The following is a 24,451-nucleotide window of genomic DNA, read 5'->3' on the forward strand; positions in this document are numbered from 1 at the left end:
TTGAACCCCATTTCCTTATCTTTAAAATGAGTACAATAAAATGTCCTTCTCACAGGGCTGTTCTGAAACAATGTAAGTGCCTGATATGGAGAAAACGTCATTTAAGTGTTACCTGCTTTTAGTAGCTAAGCCAAATTCTGTAGTGATTTTATGCTGTTTTCTTTCCTTTTCAAAGACTTAGGGGTGCTGTTTTGTGTTGCTTTGTCATGAGCCCAATCAACTCAGAATTTCTGTCTCTATTTTCTTGAAAAGTTCTAAAGGCATAGTTAATAGAAACGTGACCAATTTTTTTCTGTTTTACCATTTCTTTTCATATGTAAAAACCACTGCACTAATACTGCATACCTTGCTATGCAAGGCTTTTGATCTTCTAGAAACATAGGGAGAGTATAAAGATTCTTCAGAATATTCACTGAATTCTATCATTAACTCTTTTACTATATGTTTATTATGCACAGAAGATGTGAAATAGAGCAATTTAATATTCACAAGTTCTATCAACTAAAAGCGAGGGTTTAACTCTGAAGTCATGGTCATATTACTATTCAAAGTTTTGCCAGAGTCCAAGGGAAGCGTCCTTTGTGCAGATGCCTCTTCCTGACACTTCATTTTCAAGGTGTAATGACAATCGGATGAGAATGTGCTGTGTAAATTCTACCAAAGATGGGCATTCAGATTGGTTTCTTGTTGAAATGACGTTATTTTTTCAGTGTTGCATGAGATAATAAAAGGATAATGAGGTTATGCATATTTTAAATCTCTTCATCTTGGCTTTATGATGTCAAAGTGGACACAATTTGCCGAAAATTAGATAGCTAAATAATTCCATTTTAAGCCAGATTAGAACTAGGTTCTGTGCTACTTCCCGATATGAAGTAAGTGGTTTAATATGTGGCTGGATGCTTTATCCTGCTTAAAATGCTAATTTTTTTCATAAAATTATTATTGTCATACTTCCATTTCCATTTCGAGTTTAATTCCAGATCAGTAAAAGGCCACTTTCACTGTTTCCTGTACTTTTGAGATATTGGCCATCTTTAATTTTTTCACCCTTGATCTGCTCACCGTCTTTCATTTCCTTCTTGACTGTGTCGTCCTATAAATTTGAAAATGTATTTCTGGATAAATACGTCTGAAGTCTGCGTGCGCCCATCTGAAATGAGCATATTTTGAGCCATTTCCCTGCTGTTTGATTTCATACCCAAATAGTGAATCAGTTTTTTAAGGGTTCTAACCTTGCCCTCGTTTCGCATCCTATCTGCTACTTTTTGGCAATAAACAGACATGTCAGTAATTCAACAGCTGTTTTGGTTGTTCTTGTGTCAGCTTCTGCGTTCTACCTCATAGTGACGAATGCAATGGGTATTTATGAAACTCTGTGGACCACAGGGGTCTAGTGGCCTTGACATAGTCACCAAAAAAAAAAAAAAAAAAGACAAAAAAAAGGATTCGTTAGCACACTTTATTTGTTAGTGAAAAACTCTTTTTTGTCAAATTTGTGGGACGTGCTACAAAAGAAAGCTGTGTTTTTAATTCAGCAATGAGTGAGGGAATAAATTTCGTACTGATGTGTAGCTAAGTGATCAAGCAGGTCAAGGGTCGCGGCCGTGCAGAGGGGGTGGTTCAGGCCGAGGGATGCGAGCTCCGCTGGTCCTTCCTGCCCTCCTTTCCTCCGTCTCCATCTCCCTCTCTCTCTTTTTTTGTTTTTTTCCAGTTTTTGAATTTCTTCTGACTACAAATATTTACTGGAATTTAGAAGAAAATTAATAGCTCATTAATGGCTCTTCAACAAAGAGAAATATTTGGTATTTTTTAATTTTTGCAGAAATGTTTGAAATGTATAGAGTTGCTCCATTTGGGGGAAATGTTGTCCATGATGCTAGGATGGACAAGACAACCACAGACTGGGATATTCCTTCCCTGACTGCTGATGTGCCCCTTGTATAGAGATTTGGACCATATGATATGAATTTAATTGCTCATTCTGAAAGTTATTCCGATTTTGGTTGACTTGTTAAAGACCTTTCTTTTATCCCAGGATTTTCCTCCTGCTTTTTGCTTCCTCAGCCTCTTCCTGAAGGCTTCCACATTCTACCTCCTTTCATTCTTCCTCTTCCAACCGAGATTAAACACATTTAGTACAAAATGATTTTCTCCAAGAAGAATTGGAATATGTTTCACATCATGAGATGGTTAGCGCTTGTCTAGCGCATTTGCATGCTAAACCAGAAAAAGTGAGGGCTTTGTCAATCAGAGTTGGGTGTAAATCTAACTGCCTCTTCCTATGTTGCACTGGACATAACACCTAACGTTTCTGAGCCTTAGTTTGGTCATCTGAGAAATTATAATAATAATGACTACCTTGCTGGGTATTTGTGATGAGAAGGTTAGTGGGTAAAGTTCATGCACCCCAAGTGTGATAATTGGCCTTACACTATGCCCAACCAGAAAGGGACATGATTTCCTCTTTCCTTTCTCCACACAAGGTCTTCTTTGTAATTGATGAAGCTTTTTCTTGGATGACTTTACATTTTATTGAGTATCTTTAGGTTTTTCTTCCCTACCGCTCTTTTTTTTTTTTTTTTTAAAGATTTTATTTTTTCCTCTTTCTCCCCAACGCCCCCCGGTACATAGTTGTGTATTCTTCGTTGTGGGTTCTTCTAGTTGTGGCATGTGGGACGCTGCCTCAGCGTGGTCTGATGAGCAGTGCCATGTCCGCCCCCAGGATTCGAACCAACGAAACACTGGGCCGCCTGCAGCAGAGCGCGCGAACTTAATCACTCGGCCACGGGGCCAGCCCCTTCCCTACCGCTCTTTACTTGAGCTTTTCTTCCTTTTTCACTGTTTTCTGGGTTTTGATAGCTGCACTTTCCTTTGATACCTAAGTAGATATGTTTGCTTTAAATTTTCTGTGTCTTTACGCTTAAGTAGGGTATCTCATGTAAGCATTATCTTTGGTTTTCCAAAGCTGGGGAACATGTGTCAAATGTATTAGATGAAAAGTAAAAACAAAGCTATTCTTATCTATCAAGAACAGGAGAAGAATAATGCAAAGTAAAGCTTTTCTCCTATGTTGGGAGAATAATCTGCAATAGCTATTGTGTTATTCTTAGTTTAGGCTTTGCAATCCAACTTAAGTTCATGTACTTATGTAAAACCTAATGTCTTTAGAGTTCTAAATAAACTATTTAAATGAATTAAAATATTTCAGACATAGTAGTCAAATGATTTCTTTAAAATACCACAATTCCATAGTAAATAACTCTAAATTGTTTTAATTTTGATTTTCTTCTAAATAATCAGCTATGGTTTATCTGGTACACAGATCAATGTTACTTGCAATGTTGGTCATTTGGACAGTCTTTTGGTATGTTAAACTGTGCCAGGCTCTTAGACTGAACTGTGAGTGTTATCATGGGATTCATTGGATGGGATTTCCTGCAAACATCAATAACTTGCTTTGTATGCATAACACAATTGAAACAATCACTTGCTAAACTAATAAATTTCTTTTGCAATGGTATAACCATCCATGTAAAAGGCCACTTTTAAAGTTTGTTGCATTTTTTTTAGATCTACTTTGCCTTCTTTCTTGATGAGGCCATAAATTAACTTATAGATGACGACGCACAATTACAACTTGTGCTTCTGGTTGTAATAATTATAATAGCAGCTGGACAAAATCATTGCCATATGTATGAATATAAGTCACCATTCAAAGAATTATGCCTGTGTATCTCTGTGATGCAGTGCTGGTAATCTTCATATTTCATGAATAAGTTGACTCAGGAACATTAATTACATGGACCTTTGTTGGTGGCAGAGGTAAAATTGAACCAGAGTCTGTTGTAATCCAAAGTGTGTTTTCTCCTCCACTATGATGATGCCATTCTGCATACTAGAGAGAGACTGCTTGGGGAGACTCATAAAATTTTAACCACTTTTAATAAACATTGATTTTATGAATTTTGACATTAACTTTCATGACTTTTGCATATTTCTTCATAGGTGCGCATATTCAATTTCTGAATTTTTCTACCGAAGCTAATCACGACTACCTTGAAATTCAAAACGGACCTTACCCCACCAGCCCTATGATTGGGCAGTTTAGTGGCACCGACCTGCCCTCGGCGTTGTTGAGCACAACCCATGAAACCCTCGTCCACTTCTACAGCGACCATTCCCAAAACCGGCAAGGATTTAAACTCGCTTACCAAGGTAAGGAATCAAAAAGAAAAAAAACAAAAAATACCTAGATATGCTTCTTATGTTTAAATTTTATTGAAATGTAAGTGTCCCTAATTGGTTAAAAACTTGTACAACTGGAATCATTTGTAATGGAATTCTGTTTTCTGATGGGTAGCGGAGCCACTGCTGTTCCTGTTCTTGCTGTTTGTGCACTTTTGTACACAAAAGTGAGGACCTAGAGGCAAAGATATGACCGGCTCTGCTGTCATTGCAGCTTCACCCACACTCCCTTCTCTCCCTCTCTCCTCCGGCCATCATCACATACCTTCTAGGCCACCAGCCTGCTCCTCATATAGCCTCCTCATCTGTCAGTGTCCTCTTAGCCACTTGTGGGTCTTTTCTCTCCAGGACTATAGTATAGGGAGTCGATTCATAATGGAAGTGGGTCTGGGAGAGTCTTTCATGGACTCAAGCCTTATCTGAGCTCAAAATAATGGCTATCTCTACTATTCAAGCTGTGTTCCAATTATGCCAGAACAAAAAATTCAGTGAATGAACTTTATCGTTTTTTAAACCATCCCAGTATGAGACTCTAAGAAAAGTTTGAATTAACCATTATCAGAGCATTTTTGACGTATGAAAAAGTTCAAAATTTTCATTTCATGCCAAATAATTTAGGTGGCCTTTTCTTGAATATTGTTAAATCAAGTGAAGTTGAAAATGTCAAAAGTTTTTTTAGGGCTTTTTCTTTTTTTTAATATGGCTAAACGACTTTCCTTAATTTCATAGATTGTGCTTGAAAATAGAGCTTCAATATGTTATTACCAAGAAAGAATGATATTTTGTGTTAAACTTTTAGACGTTGTTACTTAGAATATAAAATATATATTTAGATTTCCAGAATTTGAGTTTGTTAAGATAGGAATCTGGTTAGAAGGAAAGAAGAGAGGGAAACAAAGTCTGGACTGGTGCAGAATATAATGGGAGACATCGCCAGCATTTATTCACACACTGTTTCCCATCTCCATCTCCGCCTCCCCCTCGCAATTAGCATCACCTCCTACTTGAGAGGCACACCCACCTACACACAGAGAAAGATGTCAGAGAGGAAGTAGCTTCCCACAAGGAATCTGCGTGCAGATCCGCCCACACTTTTCTGCTTTTTCTCCTTTTCAAATGGAAAAGAAGGCTCCTCCTACTTAAACCCAATCCATCCTGCCCTCCAAGCTCTAAATATAGTTCTTTCTACTCTTTCAGAGCCATTAAAGTAGGAATTATTTTCTCTTTATTGCATTTTCAGCTGCTACATCTCTCTTAGATCTTCCCCAATAGCATTTCAAATATACTCAAATCCACCTCTCTCTCTCACACATACACATCTATTTACATAGGATTTTTTACATACTTTTGACTCCTATCTTCCTTCAGCTTCCACTTTCTGAGAATGTTTTTAGAGGAATTGTCTATGCCCACTTTCTCAGTTTCTACACCTCTTCCTCACTTCTCTTACCCGTTCTTATCTAGCTTTTACCATTCCAATTTTTTAATGGACCATTTAACCAACCATTCTGTTGACATGATCTTCCATGTCAGGAGTTCTTCCTGGTACTGAATCCTCTGGGCATGCTCCATTTCTCAAGGTTCTTGGTAGAACTCACGCCCTTATCACTTCTGGCTCAGCACCCTTTCCCCTTGGCTTCAGGATAACATGGTCTCCATTATTCTGCTATCTCAATGGCTACTTCCTTATCTTCTTTGCTTCTTTGTCCTCTTCTAACCGACAATTTTAGGTATACTGCTCCATTGGAGTCCCCCTATATTTTCGTTGTTCACTTTCCCTTAGCATCATCAACACTCCTGGATCCAAAGACCATGGCAGTAGTGATTAATCATAGCTCTTCTGTTCGTATCACCAATGCAAGTGCTGAGAGTCCAAGAAGTCAGTGTCTGTCTCACCCCTGCACATCCCCCCTGGGCATCACGTGGGCACTCGAACCCTGTGTCCAAAACTGAGCTCACAAGTTTCCTTCCCAGGTATGTTCATCTTCCAACCTTCCCCATCGTACTAAGTAACTAGTGTACATTTTATCCAGTTGCTTGAGCTGTAAAACTAATGTGACTTGTGACTCTCCTCTCTCCCTTCTCCCAGTATTAACTCAATGATCAAATCCTTTCCCCAGCCCTGCAGTATCTCTGAAATCCTGCTCATCTCCTCCATCTCCATCACCACTCCTGGTCCTCACCACCCTCATCTTTTTCCTAGAAAATTGTCAGAATCTTAAATGTCTTAGCATATGGATTCTTCCTACTTCTCTCTTCTTTCCAAAAAGCAAACTGAAATGTCTCTTTCTTGAATAAAGCCTTTTCCACACTTTCTTATTGTCAGGGAGGAAAAAATCTTTTCCTCTACTTATCTTAGGTTTTCCAGCTGGGGCCCTAAATGAGACTAAGCCAAATACAGATGAGCAAGAGGAAAACAAACAGAAGTTTATTAACACGTGCATTGCACATACACATGGGAATGCCCAGACATGAGTAACTCAAAGGGGTGGTTAGAACTTGGGTTTATGTGCAATCGAAGGATAAAACAAAGGAAAAGGGGTTTGGGGCTTCTCGGAAGGGGAGGCAAGCTCTGGGAAGATGACCAGGAAAAGTATGGTGAAGAAGGGCCTTTTAATAAGGTTTGTTATGAGGATTTAAGTCCTGTGCTTTCTCCTTTGAGAGGAGTTATTAGAAGTCCTCCTCTTCCTGGTGCAGGAAAAACTTACGTCTCTACAAATGGAAATTCTTCTTATAGATGTACATTTCCTTTACAAAAGAAAAACACATGCCATGTTTTTAGTGCTTTCTTTGCTTCTGCTGGTTCAAAATGGCCTTTAGGTCAAAATAATCCATATGTCAAAGAGGCATATTTTGAGGTGGCATAATATGAAACCCCTCACTATATACTTAGAATACGGTTCAAAATCTATAAGAAGCTTAATCCCTAGCCTTCTCTTTCTCCACCCTATTGTCTCTCTCTGCACTTCAGCCGTTTGCCCTTCTACTAAAGTACTTCCCAGGAGCCATGATCCTTTCTACCTCTCTGCTTTCGCTGGTGTAGTAATCTCAACCTCGCGTGTTCTCCATCTCCCCCACGACTCTCCTTCAGTTAATCATTTAGGGCTCGTCTATCTGTAGGATCCTAACGGAGGCATTCTCTGATTCCCCAGGCTAGATAAGAATACCATGTGTCCCATTTTGGTAATGTTTGGTTTTGTAGTAGGCTTCTTTATGGGATTGTGCCTGAAAGCCAAACAAGTATAGTTTAGCAAAGATAATGGGATTTTTAGTGCCTATCAGGAAACCCAAGTGACTGTCACAGGCACTGGATATCCTACAGTGTGTGCAAATGGCCCTGGATGTACTTGGGCTGTAGCTACTCATACTAAAATGTTTGCACCAGTACCGTTTTTCTCTTCTTTTCATTCTATCTCTTCCAGTCTCACCACAAATCCCAAAGGTAGGAAACTAAAGGATCAAAATTAGGTGATTGTTCATTTTGTGTTGTATAGATATGTTCAAGCAGTTAGTAATAAGCATAATAGTGAAAATACAGAGATGATCAAATTTGTGGATTGAACTGGGTTCCATAGACAAGTTGAGTCCCATTAATTAGTAACTAGATCTAATTAAAAAGGTAGAGAATGTAAAGGAGGAAATATAATTTTCCTCTATCATTCTGACTGAGACCCCTGTAAGAAATTGAAGATTAGCAAGAGAAAAACAAACAGAAGTTTATTAACACATATACCTCCTGTATACATGGGAGATACCCAGAGACAAGTGAGTAACTCCCAAAGGTGGCTTAGAACTCTGGCTTAAATACCATCTTCAGGTAAAGACAAAAGAAAGAAAGGTGTAGCAAGGACAGTTAGGAGACATTACCAGGAAAACCAAGGTAAACAAGGGTAAGGTTGGTTATGCAGATTTAGGTTGTACCTTCTCCACTAATAAGAGCCTAGAGTTGAATCCTGGGATTAACCTTTGTGGTTCCAGGTAGAGAGGGCAGGAGACACCACTGTAAATTTGTGTCCTGCTTTTAGACAAATAGAGGGAGGGCAGAGAGACTTTCTCATATCTGCTCCTTCTTAATGGCCTTCAGTTCAAAATAATCCTAATGCCGAAGTGGCAGTTTTTGACTGAGGCACAACTAGCACCTAGCACTCTAGTGTTCTCTCTGTTCCTGTTCTGTTTTACTCTGGCAGCTTTTTCTGTTCAAACACAGATGGGGACATGGCCGTAGTGTAACCATAGCATAGCGAGCAAGGACAAAATCCCTCTGTCCTTGGAACAATTTCTAAATATTTTGAGAACACAGTCTTAATGGGTCAGCATAGGTAATGTGACCCTCAATTCTACTCATGGAGACCAGGTGGATGGGTCTCTACTCATGGAGACCAGGTGGATGGGTATCTGGTCATGAAGACCAGGTAGATGGATCTCTCTTCACGGAGACCAGGTGGATGAGTACTGTATTTAGCTCAGCTGGGGTCTCATGGGTCAGAAAATGTGATGAGTGGACTTCATCAAAGGGCATGGTTGAGAGGCAGAAGAGCAGTTTCCTGTGAGAAGTGGCTCTGGAACAACAAAATAGTAAACATACAATGGTTCTGCCACATAATTGGATTAAAACTCTGTATAAATGAAATATTTGTATGCTGATGTATTATATCTCCATGATGCAGGAGACTTTGATTAGTGTTCTCATATTTGCTTCCTCATTCGTTCTTGTAAATGTACTGTGAGTTGATCTGAGAGCTAGTCCTTATTTTGCTGTATTAAAAATAATGATGATAATAATAACTGTTATTTATTGAGCATTCACCCAGTGCCACAGTCTATGCTTCCTGCTTTTCACATAAATTCTGAGTGTAAAATATCCGCATTTTACATTTTAGAAAACTGAGGCTCAGAGAGCTTAAGCAAATTCTGGAAATTTGTGTAGCTGTGTGTGCAGCAGTGATCTAGAATCGAATCTATTTGGCTCCAAAGTAATCATTATTAGCTAACTACTACATTTCTAATAAACGAAGAGAAATGGTGAGATTTTGGACTTTATGTTGAATGTTTTAGTCACACTAATATACAAAACATTTAAACCCAATGGGGTGAATTTAAAAAGCCCAATTTCCTCTCATAGTTTGCAAAACCAGTCTGCCATCCATGGGCTGCAGACAATGGCTATGGGAAAAAGTCAGATAACAACTTCGGGTGTGTAGACATGGTATCTGACAGATCCACTTACTTATCTCAAGTTGTGCAGCTGCTAAAATAACTTTTCCAAGAATCTGTGAGTCAAATGTTTCCCATAAATACTTCTAGCACGTGCCTTGAGAATTAGATATCAGATTTTGCCTAGCGTCATACGCCATCCAGACGCCAGCTGTGGCCCTCTTGCTTCTTGCAGGTACAAGTATAATTGTTCAGGAACTACCGAATTTCCTGACCTCTGAAAGTCAGAAGCTCTCCCCAATGTTTATTGAGCTAATGTGGATTTAGCACTTTCAAAGAGTCATATAAGGACTCAATAGGCTGATTGGGTCCAAACAACGGTTTCTCCTGTCTCTCACCAGTGAGGAAACCAATGGTCCGTCCATGGAGGGGTAGAAAGAGACCAGCATCTGTGCTATGAGCCTGTGGTAGATGCTGCTGCCTCTCTCATTCTGCAAACTCTCACCTGGTTCTTCCATCTGCCTGTGTTCACTCTGCACCCCATCCTGCCTCCTACAGCCTCCAAGCTGTGTCCCCCCACCCTACCCCATAGCAGCCTTAAAGCCCAGCCATGTGTGTATTCTCCTCCAGAAGGCCTTTCAATCCTGGTACCTTAGTGTGTTTACCCTCCCAGGCAGATGTTCTGCCTGCTCCAACTCCTTATGATTATCCGCTTCTGTTCAGAGGGACTTCTCACTCCCCCTGGGGCCAAGCCACCAACTCCGATGACTCCTACTAGCTCCTGTAGCTGGTGTCAATTGCAAAACAAAGCCAGACTTAGTAAGAAGAGACTCTACTGGGAGGGATTTTTACTGCAAGAGAGGGGAAAGGTCTATTGCAATAGAGAGAACAGCACTTTAACCACAAGCTCAGTGTTTCAAGGATTAGGAAAAAGGATTTTCCTTTATAGAGAGGAGTAAGCAAGGCTGGAAGGAACTGAGTTTGTGGGTGTGGGATGAACAAGAGAAGCCATGATGGGGTGATGGATCAGAGAAGATCTTTCTCTGAGCACAGCCTGCTGTGGAGGAGGGGCTGTCTGCTGGCTCAGGCTGATGATAGGCCAAAGTTTGGGGGCCTGAGAGAAGGAGAAAAGCTTAACTAAAATTTCATTAACAAGCATTTGTTCCGGTTGATGAATGGGGATAAAAACAATTCAGCAACCATTATAAAGCAAAGCATGGGAATTTGGAGGGTTTTGTCTGGCCTGGTCATAAGTAAACCGAGGGGCACCTTGAGTGTTATCTAAGTCATGGGTGTTTGTGTGTGTCGGGGGGGGGGGGGTGGCGTGTTTCTTTGCATTAAGACATTTCCTGGAGCACAAAAGAGTGTGTGTGAGAGGGGAGGATTGCCTCACCTCCCCTGCTGTCTAGGATTACAGGGCTTAGGTAACCTTCACTTAACTGTCATAGGAATTCCTTGAGATATCAACACAGAACCCCTAGGCCTTGCAGTTGTCAACTTAAAAAGCAAATTTGCCTGTTATTTCATATCAAAATGAGTTTATTGGAGAATATTCAAAAGAATTGCAATTCCAGATGTTCCTGTTATGGCAAACCATAGGAAAATCCAACAAACAAAGGAGGGGAGCTGCCTTTATAGGGAAAAAGGGGGAGTCCGAAGGAGCTCCTCTTAAGGAAAGTCTATTGGGGGAGAGTAACAGTTCAGGGCAGCGATGGCTTCTCATTGGCTGGGCTGTTGCCGGGTAGGGAGAGAAATCTTCTGTAGGGGAGGAAGACATTTCCTGTACCCTCTCTGGGTTCATCTGGCCAGAGAACGAATTAAATTCACATGAGACAGAATAGCAGGAGAAAATTAAACAAAACTTTATAACGTGTATACATGGGAGAGGCTCAGGCAAGTTGAGCAACTCGCCAAAATGGCTGAAACCCCCACCTTAAATATCATATCCAGCTAAAGACAAAGGAGGATGTTGAGGGTGGAGGGGGAGTCGATCTTTGGAGATTACCACACAAGTACAATAAACAAATCCAGATTTAAGTCCTTGCCTTTGGCATTGATTAAGAGTTTCTAGAGATAAAGTCATCCCCCTTGTCTTCCTGGTACAGAGAGGGAGCCACCTTTACAGATGGAGATTTCCTTTACAATGTAAATGTCTCCTAACAAAGGGCAAGCAAGTTCCACCCCTCAGTTGCTTTCCTGTCTGCAGTTTATTAAAAGCAATAAGCCCCAAATAATCCTCATGCCAAAGAGACATATCTTGGGGTGGCCAATTCCAGGCCCCCACTTCCTTCGGAAGTGAAGTAGCTGTACTTCCTCTGAAGATGCAGGTGCAGATCTCTTCCTGTTTGGTGTAGTTGAGGATGTGTGATACGGCGTGAGAGCTCCCCCTGCAGGCCTTCCTGACCCCAGCTGAGTTAACGTTTCTTTGATTAATTTCCACACAGCCAGCACAGGTTCACTGATAACAAAGCTTCTCCTGTGTGCATGACTCCTCTTGATTCTCCACCCAGGGTCACAAAGGAAGATATTAAGCATGGAAAAATAAACAAACAAAACACTGAGAAACTTGGAAGAAAGCAAACTCCAAGAGGAAACAGTAGAGAAAATGCAAAGTCAGGCATTCTTAAGAATTGGGAAAAACTCACAGGCTGGTCGGAAATTTTACCTTTTTCTACAAATGTTTGACTAAATAAAGATTCATCTTTCTTTTAATTAAAAAGGGAAGTTCTGTGATGATTGATGATAGCAGCAACCTTCTTGGAGCTTCTCTTCTGATCTTATTTCTATCCATCAGAGTACCTGTGTTCACTTAAAACCCAAAAGTTTACAGATTCAGCTTTAAAGTGATTAGCCAACCATCAAAAAACAAATAAAATAAGAAAAAAAGTCAAGTAAGTCTCAAATTGTTATACAAGCATCCAAGACATATTTCTGCAATAACCAGGGTCAACTATTACATTAGCATAATTTTTCTTCAAGATGAAATTCGAGGTGAAAGTAAACAACGTTGTGAATCACACCGATTAAGACACACAGCTCTCCTGGGACTTTTTCTTGCTTCCAATACCTGTTTTGGTGCTTCCTTGACTTAACTGAATTTCTTTTCATTCTGATGAAATCCCATGAAATCCCATTTTTCTCCCATTATATCCACTTTTTCTTCTTTAGCCTGCCTTGGTTTGTTTGTTTTAAAGAAAAGTTCTGTTGATTATCTTACCACACACAGATGGGATTCTCTGGCCCAATGCACATAAATAAGCCAATTAATTGCAGCATCAGCCTTTTGGAAAAGAAATCAGCTTTATTCTGCGAGATTGATCTGCAGTGAGACAGAGGGCATGTGTCCTCAGATCTGTCTCCCTGATTCAGAATTTGGGGCAAAATTTAAGAGGTTAGGGAGAATAGGCTGGCATGCAGAAACACTGGTGAGACAGGTTTTGATTGGTGGGTATTAGTTACCAGGGAGAGGGTGTGGCTTCAGCTGGGTAGGTGGTGGTTCTAAGATTGTGATGTAGAACAGGTTTAATTAATGGAAAGCTGCCTGTGTTCAAGGCCATTACTTCCAAAGGGAGTGGAGGTGACTTGGTTTGGGCAGTTTGCCCAAAGCCAAAGTCAACCTTCCCTCATCTCCGGGGCAGGAGGCAGTGTTACGGCTTGGAGGCCATTGAAGAAAGGCTCCTCCCCTCCCACAGAGACTCAGAAGGGAGCACCATTGTCCCGAATGACTGCATTTCAGAGGAGTGACTCCGAGGTCCTTGAGAAGGACATCCTGGGTTTTAAAACTGGCAGAGGCTTTTAGAAAGGTTTGCATACACCCCAAAGGGGCAGAGAAAAGATTTACAGTGACAAGTTTTCTAAATTAAGTTTTCTAAGAAAAGGGAGGTCAGGAGCCCAAAGTCAGGAGGAAGCTTGGCCAGGCTCTCTTGCTCGTAAATGTCAATCATCATCAGAAGTTCAGGGGTGACTTTTGCCAGCATTGGATACTGGCCGGATGATGTGAAGGCCAATGATTCTGTGACTCTTTTTGCCTTTTCCTCTTGTTACCATGTGGTCCAAGGAGGGCTGTTGCACCTCCAATGTCAGGTCCACATTCAGAGAAGAAAGGGGGGAAGGAGAGAGCTTCCTGGGGAGTGACTACTGGGAGATCCATCCACATGACTATTGCTCACATTTCATTGGTAGAAATCTGCTCTCTAACCACCATGGGCTGAAACAAAAATGTAATTTTTTTTCAATTCGGGCACATTCCTTTCCCAAAGAACATTAAGGCTCAATTCTTAAGGACAAAGGGGAGCGTGAGTCCTGGTCTGTAGCATGCTGCAATAGTATATAAACCATCAGTCTACAATCACACTTGGGCTTTCTGCCTCACCCTCACTGGCAAAGTTCACATTTGAATTCTCTCAGAGTAGAAATTATCTATTGATGAAGAATTCTGTAACGTTTCAGACTTGTGGATTCAATTTAAAATCAATTTCAGGTATTTTGAATATTTCCAAAGGAAAGATTCCCAATTCATTTAAAATATGTATACATGCAACCATAGAATTTTAGATGTGGAAAAACAAAATCTTGATAATCAAAGTTCGAATATGAAGTATGTCTCAAAACAGAAAAAAAACATTATTTTTGGTTGCTGTCTTTTAATTATACTATGGAATCTCAATATCTCCTTTTGTTTGTTTTGCCATGCTGGGTTTATAATATGTATACACAGGATTGATTCTTCCATTATTTGCTAAAATTTTACATTTCTCAAATAGCTATCGAGGTCTGATCAGTTCAAACAAATATACATGACAGTTTAGCATCAAATCAGCTTAGATTCAGGGTATAGATCAGTATTTAATCATTGCAATATTCGAATATCCCATCATTATGGTTTCTCATAACTTATTAAATTCTCTGTGATCTAAACCTGTTTAGCTGTATTTTTGTTTGTTTGTTTGTTTTGATGAGGAAGATTGGCCTTGAGCTGATGTCTGTTGCCAGTCTTCCTCCTTTTGCTTGAGGAAGATTAAGCCTGAGCTAAAATCTGTGTCAGTCCTCCTCTATTTTGTATATAGGACCATGGCTTTCATGAGTGGTGTGTAGGTCCACACCCGGGATCCGAACCTCCAAACCCCAGGCCGCCTGAAGCGGAGCATGCAAACTTAACCACTACACCACCAGGCCGGCCCCTGCAGTGTATTTTTTTGAAGGCTACTCATTTATTAGGCCAGCACAAGAACTCAGTTTCTGGCTAAGAGTTAGGAATTAAAATAAGACATGGTTTGGCAGTAAACAATGTCATAATTTAGCAGGAAAACTAGAGCTTTGACAACCACATTAAAATCCAACATGAGACTTCCTAGAACTGAGGTATTTGTGGACGTTTGAGGGAATCACGTTCTGTGGCATCGCAGGCACACAGCACATTTTCGCTGAGGATGTTCTGTGTGAAAAGGACCCTGAGGCCTGTGTGGGAAACACTCCCTGTGGTTGGTGGAGGAAATACCCACACCAGAGGCAAGAGAGCCATTGGAGCTAAGTCGATGGAGTGATGACATTTGACTATAAAATAACTTGAATCCCAAGTCAAGACTTTGAATTTTATTCTCTAGACCAAGGGTTCTAGGATTCAAGGGATCCATGACTTGAATTGTAAAAAAGTTTATATGTATATTGTATATATATAAATATATACATATATTATAAAATATAAATGTAAAAATATGGCATTCCATATTTTTCTCTTAACCTCTAGTGATGCTGATGTAATATTAGCATTACCTGCACTTCATCACCAAATCACAGATAATTCCATATTTTATTACATTTATTGCGGATATCTCAAAATATTATGCAGTATTTTGAAGTTACATTAATGATTAGACGTGCTACCTGTTGTTTAGTGACATAACACATATAATCCTATGCCACAAATTTGGCTTGCATTACACTGTCATAAATATATTTTAATATGATTGATTTTCTTTGTAATATTGTAAATTTTATTTTATGCATTTAAAATATTAGTTCCAGAAGGTTTATAGACTTCACCAGAAGCCAAAGGTGCCTATAGCAAAGTTATCATGAATCCAGGAGGGCAATAAGAAAATACTAAAGGTTTTTATGGAGCATATCTCAGTCCATTGGGGCTGCTCCAATGAAATACTGTAGACTGAATGTCTTAGAAACAGCAGAAATTTATTTCTCACACTTCTGGAGGCTGGAAATCCAAGATTAAGGTGCTGGCAGGTTTGGTGTCTGGTGAGGGCAGATTTTCTGATTAGTAGAGGATGCCCTCTAACTGTAATGATACATGGTGGAAGGGGCTGGGAGCTCTCTTGTGTCTCCTTCATAAGGACACTAATCCCATTCCTGAGGGCTCCACCCTCATGGCCTAATAATCTCCCAAAGGCCCCACCTCCTAACACCATCACCTTGGGGGTTAAGATTCAACATATGAGTTTTTCGGGAACACAAGTGTTCAGTCCACAGCAGTGAGAATTGCGTTAGTTGTACACACATTTTTAACAGCTTCATCTAATACAGTGTAGATTATGGACTTTTCTGGAGCCAGGAAACAGGTTTGGTGAAAAGAGGGAGGCTGGAGGCAAAAAGATACGTTTAAGAGGCTAAAGCTTCAGGCAGGGATGATGAAGACATGACAAGGCTATAACAGCACTATTGGCACCTACTCTGAAGGAAATGATTAAGGTGATGTCTAGACAGTGGTGGTGGGCTGCAGACCCCACAGGGTGGTGGTGGTGCTGAGGCTGAGATGTGAAGAACGGGAAGGAGCCGTGGATGGAAAGTACAAGAGAAGAGTGTTCTAGGTGGAGAGAAGCTTGGCATGTTCACAGAACAGAGAGGAAGATAGGTAGAGTGCTGGGAAGAGCAAGGTCTGAGAGGTGTGCAGGATTCAGACCAGGGATTGAGTTGTGACACATTCAGATGTTTTTCCAGGTGCCGTGTGAATTAATTGAAGGATTTTAAACAAAAGACAAATCACTGCGATGCAGAGGATTGACAAAGGGAGGGGTGGGTGGAAAAGCGAGAAACGCAATGCGGAGGCCATGGCAGGGGTCCGGGGGAGATGCAGGTTTCAGCTTGAGCACGCCTACTTTCATGAGTCTGCTTCACCTGGCTGTGTGCTCAACTTAAAATGTGAATAATGTTTGTTATGAGTTCCTGCTTCTCTTTCATATTGCTGTACCTCTAGTCCCCACCCCTTCTCTATTCCTATTGAGTATATTCCATCAAAAGATGAACATTTCATTCTTGATCATCATTTTAAACTTGGTTATTATGTGGTAATCTCTATTGTGTAACTGTCATGATCTTAATATCTGAGTCAATAAGAAAAATATACCAAATTATCTCTCAAACCATAAGTTGCCAATGAAGTGGTTTATCTCAGTTGAGCCCAAGAACTTTTGAGAAGTCTCCCTCATTCTGAATATGCTTATTACCTTATACAAAACTTAACTTTTCTTTCTTTATTGACATTGCAAGTCGAATACAAATTCCCATGATAGTATTGTTTGCCATGTAGTTTTGAAACTGTATTTTATCCTACATAACTTGTGATCTTCATAGCTCAAAAAAATGTTTTTTGTTTTATTTCTCTTGATATTTTCCCAATCGGTTTATTAAGGCCATGACTACATGGTTCCAAAAGCTACCAATTAATTCAATCCAAAAAGAATGGTCTGCACAAAAAAAAACACGAAAAAGTCTATGTAGGAATCATTTAGATCAGAGGTCGTAAAGTTGCTGTGATTGGCTAGCAAATATTAATATTTTTTAAATTGTCGATACTTAGAATTAGATTTCACATAACTTGTGAAACACCCCTACATCCACTTTCCCTTTTTCTCTTGCCAATGTCAGAATGTGGAAACGTTTGGCCAGCATTCTCAGTGAGGACAGGCTCCTGAAGTGTCAGAGTGACTCTCCCCTTCAAAGTGGGAAAGCATTGACTTCAAAAATTTCCTTTAGCTTCCTGCCAGCTTTGATCATTGATGTTGTCTTTGAATTTCTGAGTCTTCATCTAGCCAAACATCTGGTTGGTTGAGTGAATGTTTTATTTACTTGACACCTGACTCTGAGTTTATGTATCCACATTAAAAAAAAAAAAAACCCTTCTAAGTAATGTATTTTTTATTGTAGGCAATTAATTTGCCATCATTGAGAGAGATAAAAATGAATTAAATACAAAGAACAAGAACATGAATTTGAGGTGTTCTAATTTCTTGTAGGGTAGGGCATCATATCTGACAGGGATGATATTTAATTAGATAGTTTATTGGTGTTTGTCACTTTATAAAATTTATAAGTTGGCAAAATGACACAATTCTGATTTGTATGTCACATCAAAATTCCTAAGTTCCACTTGAGCTTTATAAGTTAAGCTTACAATTAATAACTCATAAGAAGATGCATAAATCATGCAGATAATTCTTTTCATTCTCAATGATGTCTACGTTGTACCCTTATGCTTAAGACTTGTCATTTATTTATGGCCATATAAAGGTCAAAAATGTTACTAGTAGATGTAGCTGTCTTGAAGTTAAATGACTTACACAAAACTTGAGAGATGGAAGATGAAGAACTGTTAAATAAAATTGAGTTCATGTACCTTATTTCTAAGTCAAGAAGTGGAAAACAGATGATAGTATGAAGAGATTTATCAACTGATGAGATATTAGTCAGGAAATATAATGGATATCAGAAAGATGACTACATGATTCTATTGGCAGTCACATTAAGCTTCTATAATTTAAACACTTGATATGGATATCACTTGAGATGGATAGATGTGAATAATAGATATTTTCCTAGATCCAAACAAAGGATTCCCCTATGAAGGTGTAGGGAAGGAAGACACATCCTCTACCCTCTGGGTCCTTCTGGCTGGGCTACGAATTAAATTCATGTGAGACAGAATAACAGGAGAAAATCAAACAAAGCTTTATAACATGTCTACATGAGAGACACTCAGCAAAACTGAACAACTTGTCAAAATGGTGGCGCTCTCATCTTAAATACCATCTTCAGCTAAAGACAAAGGAGGATGTTGGGGGTAGTGTTTTGGGACTTCAAGGGGGTGGAAGGCAATTTACATGGAGATGGAAATGTAAATGGGCCAGCGACAGACAATGTGACCTGAGAGACATGTTTCACATTGCACTACAGTTATCTTATGGTATTAGCTCCTTCCTAGAACAGGCCCTTCCATTTTAAATTCTTTTAGGCAGTGTGTGGGGAGTGGGGGGAGAAGCAAAGTTTCTTTCAGACTCTTTCGTTCTTAAAAATAATCAAGCCAAAGAGACACATTTTGGAGTGGCTAATTCTGATCCCCCACAAAGGGTAAAATTCTGTGTTGTCTTATTCTTGTAGTCTTGGTATGGGCTTATTTGTGCTTTAGATTTTTCAGAATATTTGTGAAATTTTGGCATATTAAGAATTTTAGTGACTTACTTCTGGTTTTTGTAACTTGACATTAGGAGAAGTTGAATATTTATCTATCTTCCTTCCTTCTTCCCTTCCTTTCTGTCTTTCTCTTTCCTGTTCTTTTTTACATAATAAAGCATAATTGTTCAATGCTAAAAAACATAAAGATAATTTTAAGTGCTACAGCCATAGAAAGTAAAAACGTCTTCTTTTTTTTCAAAGTTCCACTCTTTTTCTCATTCCTTCTGCTATGCATGCTAAGCACTTAAAAAAAAAAAAAAAGGATATGTTAAATCTGTTTTATTCATCCACACTAGTGAATTGAATCGATGAGAAAATAGGCGCTAGTTTGTGGATGCCAGTTTTTCCCCTTAGGAAGAGAAGCGCTGAAGCTACCTTTATGTGTGATGAACAACTGAATAGTTCATTCTAACTGATTGCGTAAGCGCACTAACTCTTCCCTATAGATATGGCCATAATTTGTACATGAAAGTGATGTGCTTCTAAAACTATTACTCTTTTTCCTTTCCACTTGATATTCTGAGCCACCTTGAGTGAACTAGAAGAACAGGGCAGGGGGCTTGCTCTATCCTTCTTCACCCATCTGCGTGAGTGAATGAAACTGTTGACATGAGCTTTTTATAAAGAAGCCGATTTCACATAAAAATGCTTAAAACAGTGGACAACAAATAGTTGTATCAGTTCCCATTCACTGTAGGGTATCCTTTTTCAAGATGGCAAAAGCATTTACGATGGTAGTTCGTGGACTAGACGCTTAGAGACTAAGGTACAAATCTTAAAAGTTGACCAATTTTCCTCCTGCAGATCATGTGGATTTGCTTTCCTTTTATGAGTTTGCTACAAGTAAAAGTAAAAATCTCAACCACTTTCTCCCTTAAAAGATCTATTCCTCCAAACCAAAAGCATACCCAGACCTGTACTTCAGTAGATGTGTCTCCCGGGTGATGGCACCTTCAGATGTCCACATCCCAGTTGAGATTTGCTGCATGCTTCTTAATCAGCCCCGGCCCCAAGCTTTCGATACAGTGAAGGAAGCAGATTCTTTGACTGATGTGTGAGTCTGCAGTCTCACTGAGTCCAATTCCTTTGAGTAAAATAAAAATTTCTCCACAACGTAAAGGCTAATATGCCAAAGGACTACTGGCTTCTTAATTCTTAGATGGTGAAGGCATAAGATGCAATTGTAGTTGCAATTATGAGTAAGCAATTTGGTTAGTCATCCCCCACTGGAGCCTTCAGGGAGCCCAAAAGTGTGGGATTGGCTGCAAGCTTAGCAATAATATTGGTTGACTTCATCAGTAGGTGTTGGGATCAAGGAGTTAACAAAACCAATGAAGAACATTTAGGTGGATAATATATCTTAAAAGTGAGAACCAGGATCATACCCTTGGTACAAAGGAAGGTAATATGCCATCCTAGTCATGATAATGGCCCATCTGGGGAACTAGCGAGCTTATGTTTGTGTGCATTTTGGAAATTCTGTGGACTACCATAGGTGGCATAGACACTTCTGGGACCCCAGATTAATTTTTCATGGAGAGGGAAGCTGAGGACTTGAAACGGGCTTCAAAGTCATGTTCTGTGTAGATGTTGATGCAAACCACAGGCTCTCCTCCTTGTGACAAGGCTGTTTTCTTAAAGTATTTCACAGTATCCCCACATAAGAAGCAGTAGTTTCTCTATCCCTGGTCTACCTCCTTCAGAGAAGTGGCTCAAGGGCTATATCTTGAATACTCAAATATATTTATCATAGAGACTAGAAATTTCTTATAGTAAAGACTTGACTTTATTGAGTTGATATATGCCAACCATGGGTCATTGCATTTATCACCACGTTTAATTCTTGGGGATAATATTTATTCCCCTATCGTAAATGAAGAAATGAGTCTTCTGGAATTGAGTGGTATGCCCGAGATCCCATATCCGTTATACGGGGAGAACCAAGTCAAGTTCAAAGCACAGGTCTTCCTTCTAGCACACCTCAGGGCATCTGCTACTTTACAAAGTGACCTCAAGGTTCTTGTGTGTCCTCCAAAAGCCAATTTCTCTGTTTGCTGCTGATTCTCTTTCTAATCTTTCAGAACTACTAGATAATACCTCTAAAAGTCTTTAAGTATTGTCAAATATAGGAATGCAGAAAATACATGAACAAGTCGCTGGGCTTCAGTTGAAACAGAATTTGTTTGGAAATCATGACTCTTACTTCACTTTACACTAGAGAGTGACTTCTTTATCAAATTCCACTGAAATAGTCTTTTCTTTATCTCTCTTCCTCGATGAGTTTTTTTAATTAAAACTTTTATATTTTTAAAATCAATTTATGGGAATCAATGATTTCACTATGAGTGATAAGCACAGAACAGCAAAGCTATGCTCGCGTGAGGATTCTGAGAGCTGACTGAGAGCAACTTCCCCCTCAAGCCCAGAGGACACATTAATTAAACTCTCATCTCTGCAGCCTGGCGCACCTGTGCATCCCAGACCTTCACAGGTGCTTGGATGTGACCAGAGCAGGCAACACAAAATCCACTGCACCTACGCTAAACCGCACACAGTGGAAATCCTTCCAAAATTCATCTATTTTTAGCATACTAAAGAATTGTTTTTATTGCTTCTTTATAGCTTATGTTTATATTACTTCTTTAATTGAGACTCCTAATACAGTCCAATCGATCAATGTATACATCGCTGTGTAAATATGCCTATGAAGCAAACTTTGGGAAAGCCACTTAGAAACAGGAGATGGTCACTTGTGACTTTGTAAAGCAGACATTTCAGAGAATGTTGACGTTGATGTTTAAATAGTAAAGTACTCCACTGAAGAAGAGATTTCAGAGAATGTTGACGCTGATGTTTAAATAGTAAAGTACTCCACTGAAGAAGAGACTTCAAAGACCTGAAAACAGAGTACCAGATATTTATGTTGAGTGTATAATTCACAATTGAAAAAAATTAATTGGCATTTTAGATTACAAGATGAAGAATGAATCCTGGCTTTTAAAAATGGGTCTGTGTCCATTTACAGAACGTGCCCCATGGTCTGATCGTTTTGGTTACTGGGTCCTCCTCTGTTAAGACCTCCCATGATGAGTGTGAAAGGGGCACACAGGTGGGGTCATGGGCTGCAGAGGTTTGTCTCCCTGAGGTCCCCCTCCCCTGAGACACCTGACTTCTCTCTCTCTCTGGAGCACACGCTATTTACTCTCCCCAAGAACCTTCTTTTCTGAGTCTTTGCCTGGCCTGCAATTTCTCTCCATTTAGATGTCAATTTAAATGTTCCTTTTTGAAGAAACCAATGTCTGACCTCTCTTACTTATACCCTGTTTGTTTTTTATTTCAGTCCTTGTTTATTTTTTAATAGTAGTTTACAGAACTTACAATTATTTTATCTAATTACCAACATATTGATTTATTTGTGTCTATTTCCCTAAATAGAATGTAGGCTTCACGAAAGCAAGACGCATTTCTGTCTAGTTTCCATTTATAACTAGTGTTTATAACATAGTAGACTCTCGGTACATAATTTTAATTCACTCAATAAACAGAAGGCATAAAAGCTATTGTCCTGCCTACCTGGGCTGGACTGCTGTCTTTTTCAGTTTTTCTTTTAAACCCCCACACAGGACAATTGTGTTGGTTCCATGAAGAAAAGGAAAGCCACTTTTTTTCATCTAATAGAGAGAGTAGCCCACAGCTACTGGATTTAGAATCATGGGACTCCTGAAAGGCAACTTTGAAATGTCCATCTCAGGCCCATTCGCAGAGTTAAACAGATGGGTAGAAATGGGCAGTGCCTTCAACTCGAGCTTCTTAGAGCCCTAACGAGAACTTGACTGCACTTCTTAAATTATCCAACAAACACATAACAAAAGCAGGGAAAAGCATTAACATGCATGTGATTGAACGTGTGTGAGTACCTGTGTGTGTGTCTGTGTTAGCACTGTTTCATGTAACAGCTGACTGTTACCTTGCTCCTAATGCACTGGGATATCCGTGCCTGTGTCGGTACCCCTGGCCCTGCTGAAGCGTGAGTGGAATCTTTCCGTGCAGATGAGGTTATGCTGAACACCCTTCTGTTTGATTCTCCTCCCATGGAAATCAGCCATCCTTTTGGATACTCTTTAAGAAAGATTTTTTTTTTTTTTTAAAGATTGGCACCTGGGCTAACAACTGTTGCCAATCTTTTTTTTTTCTGCTTTATCTCCCCCCCCGCCCGTACACAGTTGTACATCTTAGTTGCATGTTCTTCTAGTTGTGGGATGTGGGACGCTGCCTCATCGTGGCCTGACGAGTGGTGCCATGTCCGCGCCCAGGATCCGAGCCCTAGGCCGCCGCAGTGGAGCGCACGAGCTTAACCACTCAGCCACGGAGTCGGCCCCAAGAAAGAATTTATTAGCAGTTATATTTGATGTATTAGAGGACTCATTTCTCCAACAGAGTTTATTGCATTTCAAAGAATTCAAGAATGGGAACAGACTGTGGATTTCATTCTCAAAGAGAGTGATAAAGAAGAAAGGCGGTTGCTGATTGACATACAGTCTGGGATTCTCCGTTCTTTTTCTGAGCGTGGGTCTGTGAAGTAATTTTAGATTCAAATAACAACATTGCAAGGAGGCATCCCATGCACTATGCGTGTCTGCTCGGCCATGGGGGCCTGGCTTTCAGGAAAAGGCTGTTTCATGGCCGTCAGCATGGGGTGGCCCTTGGGAGAGGCAGGCAGCCTTGCAGAGGGTTTGCCAGGTTGGCCCAGGGAGGAGCACAGTGAGGGAATGGAGAAAAGGAGAGTGCATGTGTGTGCATGTGATGTGTGCACGTGCTGTGTGATGTGTGTATGCACAAGCATGTATGGAAATGTGCACGTGAATGTGTGTACGTATGCATATGTGTGTGCGAGATGTGTGCATGTGATATGTATACACGTGTGGTGTGTGTGCATGTGATATGTGTACACGTGTGGTGTGTGTGTGCATGTGATATGTATACACGTGTGGTGTGTGTGCACGTGACATGTGTGCACGTGTGGTGTCTGTGCATGTGACATGTGTGCACGTGTGGTGTCTGTGCATGTGACATGTATACACGTGTGGGGTGTGTGTGCATGTGATATGTATACACGTGTGGTGTGTGTGCATGTGATATGTGTACACGTGTGGTGTGTGCGCATGTGACATGTAGACACGTGTGGTGTGTGTGCATGTGACATGTAGACACGTGTGGTGTGTGTGCATGTGACATGTATGCACGTGTGGTGTGTGTGCATGTGACATGTATACACGTGTGGTGTGTGTGCATGTGATATGTATACACGTGTGGTGTGTGTGCATGTGATATGTATACACGTGTGGTGTGTGTGCATGTGACATGTATACACGTGTGGTGTGTGTGCGTCTGATATGTAGACACGTGTGGTGTGTGTGCATCTGATATGTAGACACGTGTGGTGTGTGTGCATGTGATATGTATACATGTGTGGTGTGTGTGCATCTGATATGTATACACGTGTGGTGTGTATGTGCATGTGATATGTGTACATGTGTGGTGTGTGTGCATGTGATATGTATACATGTGTGGTGTGTGCATGTGATAT

The 24,451-nt window shown here is 40.1% G+C and overlaps 1 protein-coding gene across 1 annotated transcript in view; it reads left to right on the forward strand.

Annotated features, from left to right (window-relative positions):
• Window positions 1-24,451, forward strand: part of CSMD1 (CUB and Sushi multiple domains 1) — a 1,825,670-nt gene that overhangs the window by 1,646,289 nt on the left and 154,930 nt on the right. The window contains exon 42 of the mRNA XM_046648453.1: window positions 4,009-4,218. Within this exon, the coding sequence (XP_046504409.1) occupies window positions 4,009-4,218 (210 nt within the window). The remainder of the gene's footprint in view (window positions 1-4,008; window positions 4,219-24,451) is intronic.

The sequence above is a fragment of the Equus quagga genome, chromosome 22 (genome assembly GCF_021613505.1).
Source record: "Equus quagga isolate Etosha38 chromosome 22, UCLA_HA_Equagga_1.0, whole genome shotgun sequence".
Classification (NCBI taxonomy): Eukaryota; Metazoa; Chordata; class Mammalia; order Perissodactyla; family Equidae; genus Equus; species Equus quagga.